The sequence below is a fragment of the Malania oleifera genome, chromosome 1 (assembly GCF_029873635.1).
Source record: "Malania oleifera isolate guangnan ecotype guangnan chromosome 1, ASM2987363v1, whole genome shotgun sequence".
NCBI lineage: Eukaryota > Viridiplantae > Streptophyta > Magnoliopsida > Santalales > Ximeniaceae > Malania > Malania oleifera.
In genome coordinates this window covers 145,776,565-145,798,186 of record NC_080417.1, presented here as the reverse complement: position 1 = coordinate 145,798,186, position 21,622 = coordinate 145,776,565, and the positions used below count along the sequence as shown (strand labels likewise).

General features: G+C 36.8%; 1 protein-coding gene across 1 annotated transcript; it reads right to left on the bottom strand.

Annotated features, from left to right (window-relative positions):
- Positions 1-4,585: 4,585 nt before the first annotated feature.
- On the bottom strand, positions 4,586-5,830 carry LOC131145566 (early nodulin-like protein 9). Its single transcript, XM_058094722.1, has 2 exons — positions 5,480-5,830; positions 4,586-5,319 (listed from the first exon to the last, which is right to left on the bottom strand). The coding sequence occupies exons 1-2, from the start codon at positions 5,694-5,696 to the stop codon at positions 4,856-4,858; spliced, it is 681 nt and encodes a 226-aa protein (XP_057950705.1). The 5' UTR covers positions 5,697-5,830; the 3' UTR covers positions 4,586-4,855.
- Between the last annotated feature and the right edge of the window lie 15,792 nt (positions 5,831-21,622).

The window sequence follows — 21,622 nt, the reverse complement described above, 5'->3', positions numbered from 1 at the left end:
ACAACCAAAAACTCTCAAATGTGAAAGTCTTACCTCTTTACCGCTCCATACTTCTTCTGATAGTCTATAGTCCAATGGTACTGATGGACTCCTATTAATCAAGTAAGCTACTATGTTGACTGCTTCTACCCAAAACAATTTTGGTAAGCCTGACTGCATACACATGCTTCTAGTTTTTTCTGTCAACGATCTGTTCATCCACTTGGTTATGTTGTTATGCTGAGGCGTACCTGGCACAGTTTTTTCCATCCTGATACCATGCTCATAGCAAAAATTCTTGAACTTGGTGTCATCATACTCACCACCATTATCGGTTCTTAACTTCTTTATTTTCAAACCAATTTCATTTTCAACTATTGCTTTCCAAATCTTAAAAGTATCAAAGACATCAGCTTTGTATTTCAGGAAGGAAAACCATACCTTCCGAGAATGATCGTCAATAAATGTCACGAAGTAATGCTTCCCAATTGTGGATGAAATGATCGTTGGTCCCCATACATCTGAATGGACTAGCTCAAGTCTCTCCTTCTTTGGGATACTGGTGTTCGTCTGGAAACTGACCCTCTTCTATTTCCCAAGTATGCAATCCTCACACATGTCAATCTTCACTGATTGTAAATCGCTCAACTTTCCCTTTGAGTGCATCACTCTGAGGCCCTTCTTACTCAGGTGTCCTAGTCATTAGTGTCAAATGTTGCTATCATCATTTCCTATAGCAGATGTAATAGACATGCATGCATTAGGGGTTACATAAAGAGTTCCACTTTTCTTACCTCGTGCAATTGTCAGTGCACCCTTCGAAATCTTCCATTCATTACCAATGAATGTTGTGTTATATCCTTCATCTACCAGTTGACCAACTGAGATCAAGTTCTTCCTCAGATCTAGAATATATCTGACATCTTTCAGCTTCCATACTGACCCGTTCATCTTGATCTTCACTGTCCCCTTATCGGTTTTGTCGCAAGGTTGAACATTGCCAAGGTATACTTTACCGAAGTCACCTGGTGTATACTTCTCCAGGCAATCTCCACTACAAGTGGCATGAAACGAAACTTCAAAGTCTAACACCCAAGATTCTTTTTTGCTCTTCAAAGAGAAGATCAACATATCATCATTTTTTGAAGCAACATTTGCTTTTGTCTTTGCCTTCGTCTCATATTCTTTCTTCAAACCTTTACACTGGTTTCTGTAATTACTAGTTTTTCCATAGTTCCGGCATTCTATATTATTTGTGCCCTGGGAACCTACGTACTGAGAACCTCTGGGATTTCTAGATCTAAACCGGCTGAACTTAGATTTTTCGCAATTATTTGATCCTCCATGCCTTCTTCCTCTGCCTCGACTTTCCATATTCAAGGATAAACTCAAAGTGGAACCATGGTTTGACTACATTCTGATTTCTTCTGTCAAAATCATGCTAACGACCTCATCGTATTTAGCTTTGATTTCGCTATTGAGCTACTGATTGCAGTAACAATATCATTCTAACTTTTGCGCAACTGACTAAGAATCAATAGGGCAGGCATCTCATTATCAAATGTAATCCCAACTGAAGCGATTTGATTTGACAACTCGTTGAAACTATTCAAATGCTTGCTAAAACTTTCACCTGCAGACATGGTCATAGTAAATAACCTTTTCATAAGATGTACCTTAGCTGTAGATGACTGCTCATACATATTAGAAAACGCATCCATTAGAAACGTGGTGGTTGATATGTGCTTGATATTAAATGTCATAGACTTTGACAACGTCATTCTGATAGCTTCGAGAGCTTTTCGGTCAAGCGACTCCCACTCATCCTTGTTCATAGATCCTGGCTTTCCCTTCAATGGTAAGTGCAACTCCTTCCCAAACAAGTAATCTTCAATCTGCATCTTCCAGAAATCAAAATTGTTGTCGTTAAACATCTCAATCTTTGAGCTCTTTTCGTTCGACATCTCAATTCTCTAATCTAGAGATGGAATTAGCTCCAATAAACAAAACGGTTGGATCCATAACGATCAAAAACCTTAGAAATGGTTTAAGTCTTTCGAAAATCGGCTTTTAAAATGATTCTATAAACTTGGTCAAACTTCTCAATCAAAAAAGGTCAAACTTAACGGAATATTACCAAACTTAATGGAATATACCTACCGTTAGTGACATCGTTACTTGACGCTGTTACTGACGTCATCTGCTGACGTGGCAGAGATGGGATCCACTACTGACGTGGCGCTGACGTGGCACTGTAGGACCCACCTGCTAGCAAATTCTATAGGTCCCCACTATGGGTCCCAGCTACTGACGTGCCAGATGACATGGCGTGGGCCTGGGGTGATGTGGCGGCTGACACGATCGCTGACTGGCCGATGACGCGACTACTGACAGGGCTGCTTACTTGGCGCCATGTGGTGTGGATGTTGCTGACGCAGCGTACTAACCCAGCGCTGACGTGGACAGGTGACGTGGCGTTGACGTCACATTGTCTTCAACCTTCCGCTGCTTCGCCGGGCGATTGTCGGAGCATGGGTGTGCGTGGGATGACCTACCGACTGTCTGCTAGTGCGTGAAGGCGCATGGAAGCAAGTGGACATGTCATCTGGACGTTAGCGGCGCATGCAAGCGTGTGTGGTGTCATCTGGGCTCCTTTCAAGCTCCAGTTTGCACCGTTGGCTTCATCTTAAGGAGAGGAACACAGTGGTGCTCTCAAAATGCAATTTCGAGACACTGGACAGGGCTTTGTTTTTCTATTAATTTCTCCAATCAGACGTTTCTGCTCCGAACCAGGTTCTGATACCACTTGTTAGGAATCTATGAGCAGTAAATACACACCAGAAAAATAAGAGACACCAAAAATTACGTGATTCGGTCTGAATTGACCTATGTCCACGGAGCACACCACAATCCACTATGAAATCGGGAGAAAATACAAACTCTCTTCTCAGCTCTCTCTGCACTCTTCCTCACACTCTTTTCTACACACATATATTTTCACTTGCACGTACTTCTCTATTTATAGATGGCTGGAGAAATTACAGTAAATGACGAGTTAATTTGTAATCAATTTCGGCTTCAATCAATAGCCGCGGACAGCCACAGATTACAGCTCCACGCGGCTCAACAGCTCACATGTGGCACCACGTCTCTGGCTCCAGCTACTCAACAATATTTTCATCTGGAATTAACCTTCCTGCCTGTGTTTCACTTATTCAACACTCTATTTAGTGAGGGATGTTACAATTGTAATTACAAAGGAGATGGCAGAGACGTACAATCCAAGCCCAGCATAGACAATTGAATGCATCAATCTACTTGTATGTTTTTGTTATATATGGAGGGATGTTACAATTGTAATTACAGAGGAGATGGCAGAGATGTACAACCCAAGCCCAGCCTAGACAGAGTTGAATGCATCAATCTACTTGTATGCTTGACCTCATTCAGATCCTCCAGAGTCCAGACATTATAAATTGAGTATATGTTCAAGCCTCGTCCCAGTTTTGCTTAGGTTGACTCCCTTCAAAATAAGAATAGCAATGGGAAGAAGGAGAAAGGACTGAAAAATGTTTTATTTTTGTTCTAGCCTTGCCTACCTTGGCCTCCCAGCAAAATAAGCCTAGACCCAGCCTTGCTTAGCTTAACCTTTTCCTTGTCACCATCCATAGCCAAATGGCTTGAAGCCTTAATAGAGCAACAATAAGTTGTGACAATGGATGTTTGCTGAGGTAATGACTCGCTGGCTAGTTTATAGAAAGAACAAAAACGCAGTGCTAAAAAACCAACATAAAGAGTGGTTCATTTAGCTTGGGTAAAATGTGAGCACCATGTGATCATCAAAAAAGACTCTGCAGCTTGTGTAAGATAGAGGAAATATAGTAACATCTGTTAATGGTCAACAGAAGTTTGAAGGCGTGTAGTTTTTGCAGCAGCTGGTGATTTATATATGATTGCTGATATCTTATACATGTAAAACTCTCTTTTTAATCTCAACTCCTACTTGTTCTACTGAAAAAAATATTTGTCAGAGCAAAAGGTGTTCTCTTTTTTTTTTTTTTTTTTAAATCCTTTTGTATTTCAAACAAGCTTTCTCAATTGCTTTGCACTTTGCCTTGTGAACACATTTTCTTTCTCTTGATGGCCATTGGGTTGGTTGAGCATGCTTGGCGGGTGAGAAATATTCTTAAAAATTTGCATAGAGAAATTCAGATCTGCGGTATAAAAACAAAACTTCCAGGTGATAATGAATGAGACTTGGTACAGGTGATCTACCAACAATCCCTGGTAGAAAATGCTGCTAATATTCAAACCAAAACCAAGTCATTCAGTAGAAAAGGGGTTTTACGAATCCAATTTTGAAGTGAATGCTCATTCCAAGCTTTTGCTGCCAGATAACCAATTATGTTGCTTCAGAACACATGCTCAGAAAATATACGGTTTCCTATTGAAAACAGCACAAAGTTCCTTGTCATAAGATTGAAAATGACATGTCTCGATGCTATTGAAAACAGCAGGGTGCTGGCATGTGAATGTTGCAGTAGCAATGTATTTCATCTCAAGAAAAAGAGAATTAAATGGAAACAACGAACTACTTGACAGAAGCTAATCACACAACAGAAAGCCCATTTATTTCCTCGTATACATGGTTATTTTCTCGCCGAAACAACCATCAAGTTACATGTAATGTATTACTGTCAATTTATTCCTCTAGTTACAAACAAATATCAAACACCAATCCACCCCTGACTCTTCAGTGAACTCACTGGGATCGGGGCAAGGAAAATAATAGAGAGAAAAAGGGAGAAAAATAGCAACAAGCAGAGTATATATAATTAACCAACTCTTTATGTATGTATGCAGCTTACTCTTCAAGTTAAAAAACTAAAAGCAATGATGAACCAACAAAAGCTCCAAAAGAGCTGACAATGAAACTCATGAAGATTGAAGAAGCCCCACTTGGAGGAGGAGGAGGAGATTCTGGAGCCGGGGTTGGGTTAATTTGTACTGTTCCTGCAGGTGGAGTTGGAGACTCTTTGCCGGCAGGTGCAGGGGATGGGGTTAGGCCAGCGGGCGCTGCAGGTGGTGGAGAAACTGTGCCCGTCTGATTCGAATTTGAAGAGTCATTGCTTCTATCTGCCAACACAATAACTTCCAGTTTCTCATTTTTCATGCAGTTCTCTTCATTCCCACTTATGAAGTAGAATGGCCCAGAATGGTTGAAGGTGAACATAGTGTGACCATCAGTATGCTTTTCATGGAATGTCGCTGTATTGCAGTTGGTGAATGGATCTTTGTCCACAAGAAGCACTGAGTCGTTGCCAGCTGGATAGTCGAACACTGCGGTGGTAGAACATTAATTAGATTGAACTCTGCTATTTAGAGCAATAAACCAAAAAATGAACTCAATTTTGCACCTTATTTGGTAATTCCACAGAAAAACAAGCTCTAAATCTGTTGCCAATGACAAAAATGAGTGCTTATTGAGTTATTAACTTACCTATAGAATCACCAGTTTGAAATCGATTCTTTTCTGCCCATTCATTATAGCTGAGGGCATTGGGGTTCGTTGGAACAGTCCAATTTGAATCCCCGACCTTGAATTCCCTTGCACTGCCTCTCCCAATCAAGAGCAAAAGATAGAGTCCCAAAATATGCATTGCTTTGTTAAAGTGATCTGATCTCAGAGCCGTGTTGGCCATTGATAAGAAATGCATATAGGATTTCGATTGAAATTTTGGTGCTCTAATCCAAAAATGAAATCTCTGGTTGGTTTGGATGAAGCCAGCTAGTGGGTTGACAAGAATAGGATCATGATTTGGGGGTTTTGTAGACCAAGCTGTTAGAACTTTTGCAAGCTGTGGCAGTGAAGCTTTTGCTTCTTTTTGTTATTCTTCTTTTGGGTTTCTTAGCTTCTGGTGCAAAGCATATGTACACTTTTTAAATGAGGGATAGCTTATTGTTTTTAGGTTCTTTTTTAATGACTAGATGTGTTGGGTTATACTTTGCTTGACTATTATCAAGAATATTCATACCTTGTGGATTAGGTTAGATTAGTAGTGATATCAGGTACACAGTAATGGAAGCACGTTTTAATATGGAAAATTCATTTTTCAATGGACCTACTTCAAGACCATTCTTCTTCTTTTTCTTCTTCAATGGTGAGAAATATGCATGCGAAAGGTGGATGAACACCCATATTCCAAATGTTAACGTGATACCCAATTCTATAATACTGTTATTACATTCAGAATTACATATGAAGCATTTCGCATGCTCATTAAGCAATGACATGTGAGTGCAAGAAAATTTGAAGTTTGAGCACAAGGGTTTGAACTTTGAAGTACACATACATGTGTAACCTATAATAGAAAACCTTCAACTTCAAAGGATCCATTGTGCGCAGAGAAGCCAAACAGCAACTTCGTTGTTGACAAGCAAAAAGGAAATTTCCGCCGAAAATGCCAAAGAAAGGAAACGGGAGGGGAAGGGGTTTGTTAGCTGGTATGCTATGAAACTATGGAAAAAACAGGAGAAAAATATGGTATGGCCTATTAGGTTTTTTATTTTTATTTTTTAAAATATTTTTTTAAATAAAAATCTATCTTTCACTATTTGAAAAATACAAGGTTGAGTTTGATTTGCAGAGTGTATATTTTCAAGATAAACTAAAAATTTAATAGCCGACAAAGAGAAGTTTATGTAGTCATTAAAAAAAAAAAAAAAACAGAAGGCATGTCAAAAAATTTTAAACTCCGAAACATAGAATAGACAAAGAATAACTATTTTCCAAATTTTATTGTGAATGTTCAAAAAGAATTATACATATTTTTTTATGAATTAATTTTTTTTTTTAAAGAATTATATTACATTCGCATTTTATTATTTCTACTTGAATGATAAGAGTGATGCTTATTTATTCAGAATGCCAACATAGCCAATTGTTCCATGGAGTTGATGTTCAAAATATGGTACAACTAGTGCTTTTTAACTCTACATTCAATAATTATGTTCCACTTGTTGGCATGAGTTGTAAATTAGAGAGATAATAGATACAAATCCCTTCAATTAAGAATCTCATCCATAATCCTAGCCTTCAATTTTGTAAATTACCAAAAACAGAGAGAAAAATATCTCTATTTATATGTGTAATATTTCTGAGGTAAATGAAAAGAAAAAATATGGTTGTTTTAACATGGAATCTGAACTCTTCTATTCTTCATCCTCCACCACTCCCTCACTTTAGGGGGAGACACCAAGTGAAGAGATGAAGTGGTTAAGTTTTGATTGGCTTGAAGACTAGAATAATCAGAATAACGATTCTATGGCAACACCAGACATGATCACAGGGTGTACACCAAATGAGGAATCCCCCTTGTCTGCAGTATCCACCACAGACTTATCTCCTGAGAATATTCCTGAGGTAAGTCATACTATTACATCCTCCTTTACAGATAATATAGAGTCATCTACTGGATATATCTTACCTTTGAGGCACAATCGTGGTAAACCACCAAATAGATACTCACTAGACAGAGAGAAAAAGAGATCAAGGTACCCAGTTACCAACTATGTGTCCACGGAAAAGCTACCTAAACCTCTCAAGACTTTTTCCAAAGACCTATCCACAAGCCAAATCCCACTACTGTTCGGGAAGCACTAGTCGATCCTAAATGGACACAGGCTATAGAAGAAGAAATGGGAGCATTGTCAAAGAATCAAACATGGAGGTTGACTCCACTACCCAAGGGGAAGAGAACCGTTGGATGCAGGTGGGTGTTCTCCATAAAACACAAAGTAGATGGATCTGTAGAGAGATACAAGGCGAGATTAGTCGCACAAGGATACACCCAGATGTACAGAGTAGATTATCAAGAAATATTTTCACCTGTAGCAAAATTGAATACAGTTAGGGTTCTGTTATCTCTTCCTGCTAACTTGGATTGACCTTTACATCAATTAGATGCAAAAAATGCATTTCTTTATGGCGATCTCGAAGAGGAAGTCTACATGGATATACCTCCAGGGTATACAACCTCCTCAAAAACTGAGGTTGTGTGTAAATTTCAACGGGCATTATATGGATTAAAGCAGTCACCTCAGGCATGGTTTGGACGATTTAGTCAGGCTATGAAGAAATATGGGCTTTGTCAGAGTAACTCAGACCATACACTATTCTTGAAATATCAACAAGGCAAGGTAACAACATTAATTATTTATGTTGATGATATGATTATTACAGGAGATGACAAGGAGGAAATTACCAGACTATAAGCAGTTGGCCACTGAATTTGAGATGAAAAATCTAGAAGGGCTAAAATATTTTCTAGGAATAGAAGTTGTTAGGTCAAAACGAGGTATATTTCTTTCCCAACGAAAATATATCCTAGATCTATTATGCAAAGTTAAAATGTTGGAATGTAAGCTAGCAAACACTCCGATTATTCAAAACCATGAACTTGAAGAACACCCAAACTAAGTTTCAACAGACAAAGGACAATACCAGACATTGGTTGGCAAGCTTATCTATCTCTTACATACTTGCCCGAATATTGCCTATGCAATAAGCGTAGTAAGTCAATTCATGCATCAACCCAGTAAAGACCATATGGAAGCAGTAATTCATATCTTACGATACTTAAAATCATCTCCAGGAAAGGGACTGTTGTTCTCAAAAAATAATCATCTCAGAATCAGTGGCTATACAAATGCAAACTGGGCAAGAAATGCTACAGATAGACGATCTACCTCAGGATACTTTACATTTATTGGAGGAAATTTGGTCACATGGAGAAGTAAGAAGTAAAAAGTGGTGGCACTATCAAGTGCCAAAGCAGAATTCTGTGGGATGTCAAAAGGGCTATGCGAACTTTTGAGGCTAAAAAGACTTGTGTCTGAAATAGGTTTCGACCCTACCTCTAACATGGATCTTTTCTGTGACAACAAATCTGCCATTGCTATTGCACATAATCTCATACAACATGACCGGACCAACACGTAGAGATTGATAGACACTTTATCAAGGAAAAGTTAGAAGTTAAAATAATTCAGTTTCCATTTGTGAAGTCCGAAGACCAACTGACAGATATTCTGACAAAGGTAGTATCAAGTAAAGAATTCTACAACTCACTAGAAAAGTTGCACGTTGAAAATGTGTTCACTTGAGGGGGAGTGTTGGCTTGAGCTATAAATTAGAGAGATTATAAATACAAATCCCTTCAATTAAGAATCCCAGCTATAATCCTACCCTTCAATTTTGTAAATTATCAAAAATAGAGAGAAAAATATCTCTATTTATATGTGTAATATTTCTAAGGTAAATGAAAAGAAAAATATGGTTGTTTTAACACCACTTAATCTCCTTTGATGGCCATATATCTTTTTCTTTTCTTTTCTTTTCTTTTTTTTTTTGAGCCATTTGGATCCACACAAACGATATTACATTGAGGGATGAAAATATTATTGTCTGCCCATTAATGCATCTTTGATAATTTATTAGGCAAACGACAAATGAGAAATTGATTTTGAGAGGTTGGGGTCGAGAAGTCTTTTTACTGGTACATGAATTCAATTTTTGTTTCATCCAGACAAAGTATACGTAATACAACAAAGATTTCTATATTATGTTTGGGAAAGCATCAAAAGCTTCCTGGTATCCTAGTAGCCTCGAGCCAACCAATGGCTTCATCACATATATGCATTTTCACAATGATTTAAGGGGTATTTCAAAGGATTCATGAAATTAAATCCGATTTATGACTCCTAAAATTTACTTTTTTGTTAGTGACATTAGCTTTTAACTTATGAAATTATGTAGATAAGGGGTAAGTCATTATGGGAGATAAAAGTAAAGATAAAGAGAAGAAATTGATCTTCAAACTTCAATACATAAATAATTAAGATTCAGCGTTGAAAGCTAAGAAGTGCCCCTTTGCCCGCAGATTAATCAGATTATGTTGAAGGCTTCGCGCATTAAAAAAAATAAAGTGTGAAGTGTCACAGACTAAGCTTTTTAAGGGCATTATATTTGCCTGTGACCGCTTGCCTTATATATTTGGGATGGGTTTTTGTTAGAATTGGTGTATTCCCAAGAGGGGGGGTGAATTGGAATTTTAAAATTTATCACTTAGGTTATGCTGGATAAACAGCAGTATATACACAACCTAGGGTCTGCCTATTCAATTTCCAAATGCGTAGATAAGTATAATGTGAAATTTAAGTCATACGCATCATTCACCCATAACATACATGTGCGGCTAATATAAAGTGCGGAAATATAAATGAACACACGATATGTTATCGGGGTTCGGCCAACCGTGCCTACGTCCCCGCCTCAAGCTCACAAGCTAGAGGTTTCCACTAAGAGCTCACTTAAGGGTGGAGCGGCACCGTTTACAACCAGGTCAAATTAACACAGGGCTGACCTCAACCTTCACGCCTTAACAGGACGACGCACCTAGCTTTCCTAACCGGGTCTAAGCCAATCCGGGACTATTCCAGGGCTAGTCTCCCTCTTCAGGCCCGTTCCTGGAAATACAACCAAAGTGTATTACAATGAGATGGTACAGTGATTATGCTTTCAAGTAAAGCAGATATGTACCCAAATTCGCGCAATAATATACACCACAAATATGAAATAATTTGTAAGCTCAGTGTGGTCTAAGATGTCAACTCTCAAATAGATTTACTATCGTTGTAATGAGTGCGTGAGAGTGCAAACCTAAATGATCTTTGTATCACAAGATATTTAATCTAAGTGCTCAAACAAAGATATCATCCAGACTTCATATATTTCAATCAACAAGTTTTCTCAATACACATATGTATATGAAGATCTAGCAACGTATAAGTTTGGTTTGCAAAAGGATATTCAATCTTTGTATTCAGCAAGAGATATATGAGTTAACGAGTATTGCAACAAAGATTTTATCACACTATCAAATATCTCATCAAATATTTTCAAGATTAATAACACAGTAGATATTTGAAAATGTTTTGCAACCAAAATACAAATACTATCTTCTTAAGATGTTGCCATGGAGGTGCAAATCTTAGAAGATCTATCAAAGTTTTCTTAGGATAGACTTATTAATAAAGTCCCCTAAGAATACTCAAGGTTTAGCTCTCAAGGATAATAAAACAATCAAATATGAATGGGAGAGCAAACCTACTTAGACTAGCACTCAATCAACTTACGAAGGGTTTAATTTGTATGAGAAGGTAAGTATGAGTGTAGGAGGCTTAAGAATGAGTATTATAGGGTTTTGGATTTTCAAAGAATTTTCCCTGATCAAAATGGCTAATCCTTGTTAATCTATGCAAATGAAGGCATATATATAGGCAAGGGAGAAAATATGACCGTTGGGGACCTATAGGGTATTATTAGAAAAGTTTAATAGAGTTTAATGCATTTTAACCCTGTTTAGAAAAATATTAACCACGGTAAAAATGGGAACAACCCGAGAGGTCCGGTCGACCAAAAGTAGCTCGGTCGACCGGGACTCAAGTGGCTCGGTCGACCGAGGGCATTTTGAACTAAGGGGTCGGTCGACCGGGATAAGGCGATTTTGAAATCTCCGAGTTTCGGTCGACCGAGGCCTTTTTGAACTGCACGGCTCGGTCGACCGAGTTGTTGGGAATTCTCCCGAGGCGCTTCGGTCGACCGAGTTGTTGGTGTACAAAAGTGGTCGGTCGACCGGGGGGTCAAATAGTTGACTCCCAGGTGGTTCGGTCGACCGAGGTCAAATGACCTGTAAGGGGTCGGTCGACCGGGACCGGGTCAAATAGTTGACCCGGACCGGTTTCGGTCGACCGGGCCAATTTGAACTGTTCGGCTCGGTCGACCGAAAGTGCACCAAGTGTGCATTTCGGTCCCGAATTGACCTAACTCAATCAATTTTAAGTGCCTAATAAACATATGTGCATATGTGTGTGTCCTAAGGCCACTTTGGGTCCAATTTTGAAGACACCGAAAAAGTCCGGTGTCGGTCGACCTTCGGTCGCCCGAAGGTACACTCTAAGGTCTTTCTATGGTTCGGTTTGAGCTTACAAAGTAAATCATTCATGTGATGTGTGTGAGCTTATTACAAACCAGTACCCTAATTACTATTACAGACAGCCTAATTACTGGAAAATATTATAATTAAAAGTTTATGAAATTGTCTTCAAGCCTTTCTAGCTTTGTGCACATCTTGATTTTATCATTCTTGATTCCTGCACAAAAGCTCAACCACTCATTAGATACAATGAGTATTTGTCATAATCAAAACCGGGCGTGACCAATAAGGTCAACAGTTTTCATCATGTAAATACTCGCATAGTCTTTCATAATGGTGTAAAAATAATCGGACCGTGACACGAAGTCATGTCAAACATCACTAAAATACCTAAAAGAACAACTTTAATAATGTACAAACTACATATATGAGGCCAATTGAGGCAAAATGCAGTATAAACGTTCGGGGTGAGCGGTGAATCCTCACCATGTACATTTTTTTTTTATTCTACTCGCAAATCTCAGTTCACAAAGTCTAGCTAAGTAAAACATGAACTAACCTGGTCTCATCCGTACACTCAAATATCCTCATAAAACACCTTGCTCGATCATGTATGGCCTTTTTATTTATTTTATTTCTTCCTTCCGTGGTACTTTATGTGCATGTGGCTTGATTGGTTTTAAACATTATTAGCCAAATGTTCAACTAGTGGCTTGATTTTTGTATTTGATCCTGATTTCTGGTCCATGAAATATTACATGGTGCAATATTTATCTGTGGTTATGTAGGGGAAAGTCGAACAGTGGTGAAACTCCACCTGCTGCAGTCCCTTGTGTAATTATGTATTTTGTGAAGGTTAGTCTAAATCTTCATATAAATTGTAATTAATATTCTCTGCGGGTGTGTAGAATGGCTGAACATAGGAAAGTGAGGCTAAAGGTGTCAGGGTGTTCTACTTATAACTATTGCTAATTGTGACTTCATCTGACTTCAAGGATGTAAGTAAATTGTCGAATCTTGTAAATTTGTGTTTTTATATGTTGATTGTTTCTAATTTCTCATTTTTCTATATTTCATTTGTTGGTTTTGTTGCAAGTTTCCTAACATTAATTCCATTGAAAAAGCCGAAATGGGCCGAGGCTATAGCGTATACCTTTCTTTTTCTTTCAAAATTCAAACTTTAACTACTAGGGTGTTTCCCTTTCTCCTATCTGATATACCTTTCTGTCGCTTTCAAAATACAAACTTAAAACTTCCAATAGAAAGACCTTAATCTTTAGCCATTAGGGATATTCCCCTTTAAGGGACGTGTACACATAAGATAATCCTCCTCAAAGATATAAAGAGCTAAGGGTAAACTATAAAGTTAATCATCAACTTACTATATATTTAGAAGTTTCAGCTTTGAACCTGAATTTGGTTTTATATGTATTTGGATAAAATATATTATAAAAATGTGTTAAATTCTATCAAAATTTACACAAACTCAAATTCAAAATTCGAAATCTACATTATTAACAATACAACTAGAAATTAGTCAATTTGACATGGTTGTTAGGTTTGGTTATGTTTTTGCTAATTTTCTAATTTTTTTACTTGAAATTCAAATTGGATAATAAAATGAAACATTAAAGAATTACTTATTTTACAATTAGCCATGTCAATCCATTTTTTTATGCAAGAACAAAATTAGGACTTTATGGTTAAACTGGGCAGCAAATATAATTAACATTAAGAGTATTAGGATGATAAAATTACTTGAGAGAGAATCATTGTTATATTTGTGTGTGGTTCTTATACTTAGTGAGATTCACAAACAAAGGAAGAAAAACATGAGTTTTGAAGTATTCCTAAGTGGCAGCAGAAGATTTGTCGACGAGTGTCCTGTACTCGTCAACAAGGAGATCTAGAGAGCAAGAAAAATTCAGAGATCTTGAGATATCGAGAGTAGAAAATGGGCTTGTCAATGAATGCTCTATTTTCGTCGATGAGTGTCCTTCTTGGTCTCGTCAATGAATCCCCTGTTCTTGTTGACAAGAAGTTTTGGTGTAATGCCCCGAACCCACCAAGTGGGGCCCAAAGGTTATGTGTTTCATTCACCTGTTTCTGATACCATAAATTACAATCACGCAGCGGAAATAAATAACAATATCAATTTAAATACCAAAGTTTATCTATAAACTCCAAAAAAAATAACTGCATCCATCTGTTTATATTACATCCCTGTATTTAAACATAAATTATACATAAATTTTTCTTACAGTCACCCCAAAATTACCAAAAATACTACCCTAACCGGAGCTCTAAGCTCGATCACCTGATGGACCTGAAAATATAATCATTTGCTAGAGTGAGACACATCTCTGTAAGGAAGATTAAATCATAAGAGTGTGTGGCAGAAAGTTTAATAATTACAAAATATAATCATTTGTTATTCAACATCACTAGAGGAAGCACATACAGATTACACTCACATATACATAATTATTTTTAGTGATAGTTCCCAAGAATAGGGAAGATTACCCGCCCATACAAGTAGCTTCCTTCTACTCTAGTACCAATACCAAGGCACTTACCTTACTTAGTGAGCCCTCAGGTTATGTATCCAAGTAAAGTCTCCGAGAATAGGAAAGATTACCCATCCATACAAGTAGTTTCCCTCTGCTCTAGTACCAAACTGAAAATTACTAGGGCACTCGCCTTTCTCAGCAAGCCCTTGGCGGAGAATTTTACTTTGCCATAAATACTTATGTAATTAAATTCACACATATACATTATAAACCATTTCACTGAGATTCATGTATACACATAATCACACACATCCACACTAGATACCACACACTTTAATTACATCCACACAGGGTCCGTATCCACACAGAAACACCATCCGCACAGGACTCACATCCACACAGGGAATATTGTCCACACAAGACTCACATCCACATAGGATACATAACATGGCCCACACAGGTGCCATCATCCACACAGGATATAACATGGCCCACACAGGCACTACTCCGACTTCCGTGACACGTGGTTCACACAGACACCTCTATTCACCAGTATCCAATCCCCATGACCTACCTGTAGTATATCAGTAGAACAAACTCCTCACGCCTGCCAATGTTCTACCTCAATATATAATGACAATATAACGAACTCCTCAAGCCTGCCAACATTATATCGTGATTATATCTAGGCAATATAACGAACTCCTCAGGCCTGCCAACGTTATATCGTGATACACACAAATAACCACACAAAATGAGTCATTCACATACATCAAAGTATTCATCACACAGTAATCAAAAGTAACCAGTATTCACAACCAATCCATGCTCACAAATAAATTGTAACCACAATCAGCCAATATTCACAAGTAGTCAATATTTATCACCAATTAGTATTCACAACGGCCAATACTCGCAACCAATTAAGTTATGAAAGTTATATTCATTCTACATAATTTTTTTCCATACATGATATATAATCAAAAATCATTATTTTCCAAATGCCTAACTGTTCAGAAAATCATACCTAAGCATATAAATTTGTATAATCAAATTAACCGATTCAAACTTAGTAAAACCTGCTATAATTGATTTCCCTTACCTGATTCCTAAAGAAACCGCTGAATTATACGGAAAACTCAAAACCCTAGGCTCCAAACCCGCCAACAAACGAAAACCAACGAGCTACAACACGAACCTTACGTCCGGGAGCGATCACAAACCGCCTCATAGGCTTAGAAACACTTGCAATGCCTTAAAACACCCAAAGACCCGAAACCCTGGCGGAGAGAGCGAAGGAGAAAATAATTTTTCTAAAAAATGAACTAGGATTTATTTATAGGTGTTCTATCCCCTCAAAAAAACCATCGACGTTTTTCTTGCACTTGACAAAACCGTCGACGGTTTGGTTCTTAAAATGCCCACTAAAGAGAAAATCGTTGACAGTTTTTCTGAGAGGTCCTCAAACCGTCGATGGTTTGGTGCTAAACCAAACCATCTTCTTATTTTTATTATTTTTTATTTCCTTTATTTATTTTACTTTTCTTTTATTCATTTTTATTTTATTTTTCGGGTTTGGGTTACTACATCTGGGCTGCAAGCAATTTTTTGAATTTTGAATTTGAACATTGGGGTGGTTAGGTAATTGGAGGGAAACCTCTAAAACATTATTATATATGTCATTTTGAGCATGTATTGAGTATGTGTGATCATTTTGAGAAGTGTATTGTGTACTTTGAGATTTTCATAATGAAATTTGTGTGTCATTGCTTCTATGGATGTAGGCTTTACCGAACCACGTAAATCTTGTTGTTGTTCTTGCTATTTATCATTTTATGGTTGTGTTTCATTTACTTATTGTATTTATTCCCTGTGCTTCATATTTATCTCGTCCATATCATAACAAATTGGTATCAAAGTGATTGTTGTTATGGCATCGAGATCGTCTTCTGCAAAATTTGACATCATCAAATTTGATGGAACCGAGAACTTTGGTTTATGGTATAGGAGAGTGAAGGACATTCTTGTACAACAAGGAATGGGAAAGGAATTACTTGGTGTTCAACCGGATGGAATGGATGAGGTAACATAGGGAGATTTGCAAGCAAAGGTCGCTTCTACAATACGCTTGTGTTTGGCCGACGAAGTACTCTATTGGGTAATGGAGGAGGATTCTCCAGCAGCTATATGGCGAAAGTTAGAGAGTCGGTACATGTCCAAATCTCTTAAAAATAAACTTTTTCTTAAGCAACATTTGTATTGGCTTAAGATGGTTGAAGGATCACACTATGATCAACATATTAATGCTTTCAATCAAATTATTAGTGATTTGATGAGAGTTGATGATAAGTTTGATGAGGATGAAAAAGCTTTAATGTTGTTAAACTCTTTGCCCTCGACTCATACCTATGAAAATCTTGTGACCACTCTTACGTGGGGAAAAGAAACACTTGATCTTGAAGAGGTAACAAGTGTTTTACTAAATGTTCATCAAATATTGAAAATATATGATGAAGGAGAAGGACTTGTGGTAAAGGGTAATAACGAGCGAGGCAAAGGAAAATCCAAACATGGTGTTAGCCTTACAAGGTTTAACATTCTATTTTGATGCTAACAAACAAGTGGAACTTAACATATTTGGTTAAGTGATGTCATTTCAAGATTCAATGATGAATGTAAGGTCAAGTGTTCAAAAGGATTCATGAAAGCTTATATTTCAAAGAAGGATGATCAATATGAAGCTTAAAACATGGATTCAAATATGGATTCAAAGATAAAGCTTGAAGATCATGAGAGCATGAGGATTAAAGAAAACTTGATGAAAGCTCAAAGAAAGATGAAACAAGTATAAAGACGTCAAGGAATTCAAAAATTGAAAATTTAAAAGAGTCTATAGGAAATTTCATGTAAGTACTTCAAATAATTTCAATATAAATGCATGAAACTCTTAGGTTAATTTCTTGGACCTAGATACCTTTTAACATACTTGAAAAATATTTTTATAAGGTCAAAAAATTATTTCAAAATGGTTAGAATCATTTTTGGAATGAAAAGCACCAAAAAGAGGATTTCCCAATTGCTGTCATTTTTGTCTACATCTGCATTGATGTACATTTTTCTCTATCACATAATCTTTATTTTAAAATGTGTTTAACATGAAAGTTGTGAGATTTTCTCTTAGCTTTCGTTTGACACCAAGAATGGCAAATTTGGAGTTATGTAGAAGAAGTTAGGAAAAAACACTGAAAGGTGCTCGAAGTTGATAGCTTGACAGCCGCCTGTCCATGTTCTTATAGGCAACTTTCAATGAAATCTGAGGCACCTGTCCGTGTTCCAACAGGCGACTAACACCCTACTGCCCCTTTAAAATAACTAGATAGGTGACTAACCAAAAAGTGAGAGTCAACTATCACATGGCAGACTTTAAATTTTTATAACGGACAAATTTTTTAAATGAGATTGCTTGGGGCTCAAACTTTGTGAAAACTTGGGGAATACTCCAAGTCACTTGGGGATCAAGTTACATACTTTTTCAAGTCTATAAATAAGCCTCAAGATCATTGAATTAATTACCAAGAATCAAATTTAGCTATCAAACTCTCTCAACTACTCTCATCATTGAAAGGCTCTCTTGCTCATATCTTGTGCACAAATTCAACTGAGTATTGCTGACATTCAATCACCAATATTGTGCTACAAATTCTAAATCTTTCAATCATTGAAAGAATTAATCGGTGATATACTCCCTTGAGCTTCAAGTTAAATTCCATATTGTTATTTACTTTGAAGTATATTATAGTGCTGAATTATTGTACTAATAAGCTCTATTTGAGAGCATTCTTTGTACATCTACTTGATTTGTATCTTGTATATATTGATGTTTCAACATTATTTGGATCGTTGGCTAAGCATGAGGATATCGCTTAGAGAGGTGGGCTCTAGCCTAATTGAAGGAGTGACCGAACGAGGGTATATCGTTTGGAGAGGCAGGCTCTAGCCTAATCAAAGAAGTGTTGTGTAAACGGTGTTCCACTCGGCAAAGGAATTGATTTTAGTGAATCCTTTGGAAATTTTACAAAGGTAAGGAAGTAGGTTAGGTATAAGCTGAACCTCGTAAATATCCCAGTCTCTCTTTCTCTTTCCCTTACTCACTTTATTTTTAGCACATATAAAATTGTGTGGATGTTTTAAATATCTAAATCATATACACTATGTGGATTAGATATTAAATAAACTTAAGATTAATTTGTTTTTGGGATTGCGGAAACCTAAATAGAGTATGTTAGTTGATCAATCTTTTGTGTAAACTGTAAAGTAATACATTGATTGATTCAACACCCCAAGACTCTTTAACTTAAAGTTTATTTAAGGTCTAAGTATTCAGAAAGAGTGATTGGATGTTGTATTGGATATCAAATTGAGAGACAAATTTCATATATATAAGGCTTGATTCAAATTTATATAAACGGGGCTGAACACAAGTTGAAAAAGCTGAGAATTTTCATTAAGTTGCAAAGTATATCTTGATTGAATGTTTTATGATTAATTGGTTTGATTAATTTGTTTAATTGAATGTTTGTGTGGTTGTGGATTAAATAAAAAGAATTAAGTTGTTGTGCATTATCAACAAAAGTTAAGTTTTCATTAAAGGAATTAAAATAAAATTTTAAAAATTCACCCCCTCCCCTCTTGGGACTACACCATTGTTTTCAATTGGTATCAGAACCAAGTTATAGTAAATCTCAACAAGAAGTTATAAAAAGATCATATGACACACATAGGAGTAGCTCCCTTCGAAGAGGGTCAATCCTCAACCCAGCCACCCATCCTTTGTGGTTTGAACTATACTTTTTGGAAACAATGTATGAGAATTTATCTTCAAACTATGAATTGGAAAGCTTGGGAGGTTTTCATAGATGGTGACCTAATTCCCCTTAAACTAGTAGATGGAAAACAATTTCCTAAGGAGAAAAATGATATAACAAACTTAGATCATAAGATGTTGTAAGTTAATTCTAGTGCTATGAATGCTTTATATTGTGCTTTAGATGCTAATGAATTTAATAGAGTAATGGCTTACAAAATGGCTAAGGAAATATGGGACAAGCTAGAAGTCATTTACGAAGGCACTATAGATGTTAGGGATAATAGGATTGACATGCTTACAAGCGAATATGAAACTTTTAAGATGAACCCAGATGAATCTATAACTAATATGTTCACTAGGTTCACTTACATAATAAATTCCCTAAATGCCTTAGGAAAAACCTACACTACCTATGAAATAATAAGAAAAATTCTTAGAGGGCTTCCTCCTATATGGGAACCAAAAGTCACCGCAATAACGGAAGGTAGGAACCCTAACCACCTCTTTAGATGAACTAATAGGTTTTCTACTCACATATGAAATGTCAATGAATGAAAGGAGTGGAAAAACAAAAGCCCAAGTGTAGTGACCCGAAGAATTATGGTATTTAATTAATGAAGAGGGAGAAAAGGAAAATTAAAAAGGGGGCACAGCAGTTCGTCAACGACGAGCACAAAGCGTTCGTCAATGAAGAGACATATTTTGATCGTCGACAAGGGTGCGCTTCGTCGACAAGAAGTTATCAAGAGGATTTTTTTTTCAGCTCTGAATTTCGTCAACGAGGAATAGAATTCGTCGACGAACTTCCTTCGTGACCTCATCGACGAGGTGACGTGGCTCGTCGACGAAGACCAGTGTATAAATAGCCCTAAACGCGATTTTTCAGCTGATTTTCACACAAAAACCCTTCTCTCTCTCTCTCTCTCTCTCTCTCCTCTTTGGTTCCCACTCCTTCTTTCTAAGTTTCTGGGCTGGATTTTTGCTGATTCGACGATCTGAGGCCACCACAACACTCCTAGGAGAGTTCTCTTTAAATCTGCTAGAGTGGATCGTTGGTGGGGCTAGTTGGAATTCTACCCCAAATTTAGGGTAAGACTTTTATTCAGTATTTGACCTTCCTTACAGTTGTAGAAAACATAGTATGCGTAGAAATACTAAATTTATATTCTAGGAAATGTTGTTTTCAAAGTGTTTAACCGAGAACCCTGCGGGTAGAAGACCAGTCGTAATAGGGGCTTCTCAGTAATCAGGTAAGGAAAATATGCTATGCTAGTTAAAGTAGAGATTATTACTAGTAAAATATAGTATATGTTCATGAGTTTTCAGAGCAGGAATTTATAGGGTTTTACAAATTATGTTTAATGAGTTTTAGTTGTGTGGCATGAGAATATTGATATAGTACAGAGTTCTACATAGTTTTTACAAAATTAAGTTTATGTAGTTTCTACAGTATCATGATATACAGATTTAATTACGGGTTATGGTTTTGTTGTAATTACAGAATCATGATTTACAGTTATATATAGAAAGATGCTTTATAGTATTTTTAGGAGTATGATTTACAGTATCAGCGGACAGAAGAATTTTTTACAGTTTCTTTGTCATAATACCATGATTATACAGTTTTACAGAAACCATGACACATAGAAATACAGTTTACTACAGCGTCATGGTTAATACAATTAATACAAAATCCTGGTAAAATAGATAGACTTTATATAGAAATATATAATATAGTATCAGACCCTAATGGACCATTGCAAATCAGTTTCAGAGCACGGTACCGTAGCTATATTCAGTTCAGAGTGCAACCACATTACTCAGATAGTATGTGGTATACAGTAGTCGATCGTGCCTACGTTGTGGACAGGCTCTCCTTTAGATAAAGGTTAAGGAGGCCAATCTGACTGTCGGAGTTCAGTTGACTTACCTCGATCGATCAGCCAGGATAGGTCCGCCCACGAGCTGTACAACCCTATCATAAGGGGTTAAATCATGACATACAGTAACCATCCAGGGAAGTTTTCTCAGTTATTATATATACTCAAATTTACAGAAATAGTAGATGTAACTATGAATATTAAAAGTATTATGAATAGAAAAATTATAAAGATAGTTATGTTAAGTAACGTTGGTGTGAGCTTAGAATGTACTATATTTATACATGTTTTTCTCAGATTCGATTATCCATGATATCTCTAAATCAGATTATTAAAAATATGTAACTCATTTGCCACACACTAGCGATAGCATATTTCATCTTACTGCGC

What these genes read in the sequence shown, in the direction of transcription:
- LOC131145566 (XM_058094722.1), bottom strand. Translation starts at nt 5,696, where the DNA reads ATGCATTTCTTATCAATGGCCAACACGGCTCTGAGATCAGATCACTTT. An exon ending in TCAAACTGGTGATTCTATAG is followed by an intron (nt 5,320 to 5,479) that starts GTAAGTTAATAA and finishes CTACCACCGCAG; the next exon opens with TGTTCGACTATCCAGCTGGC.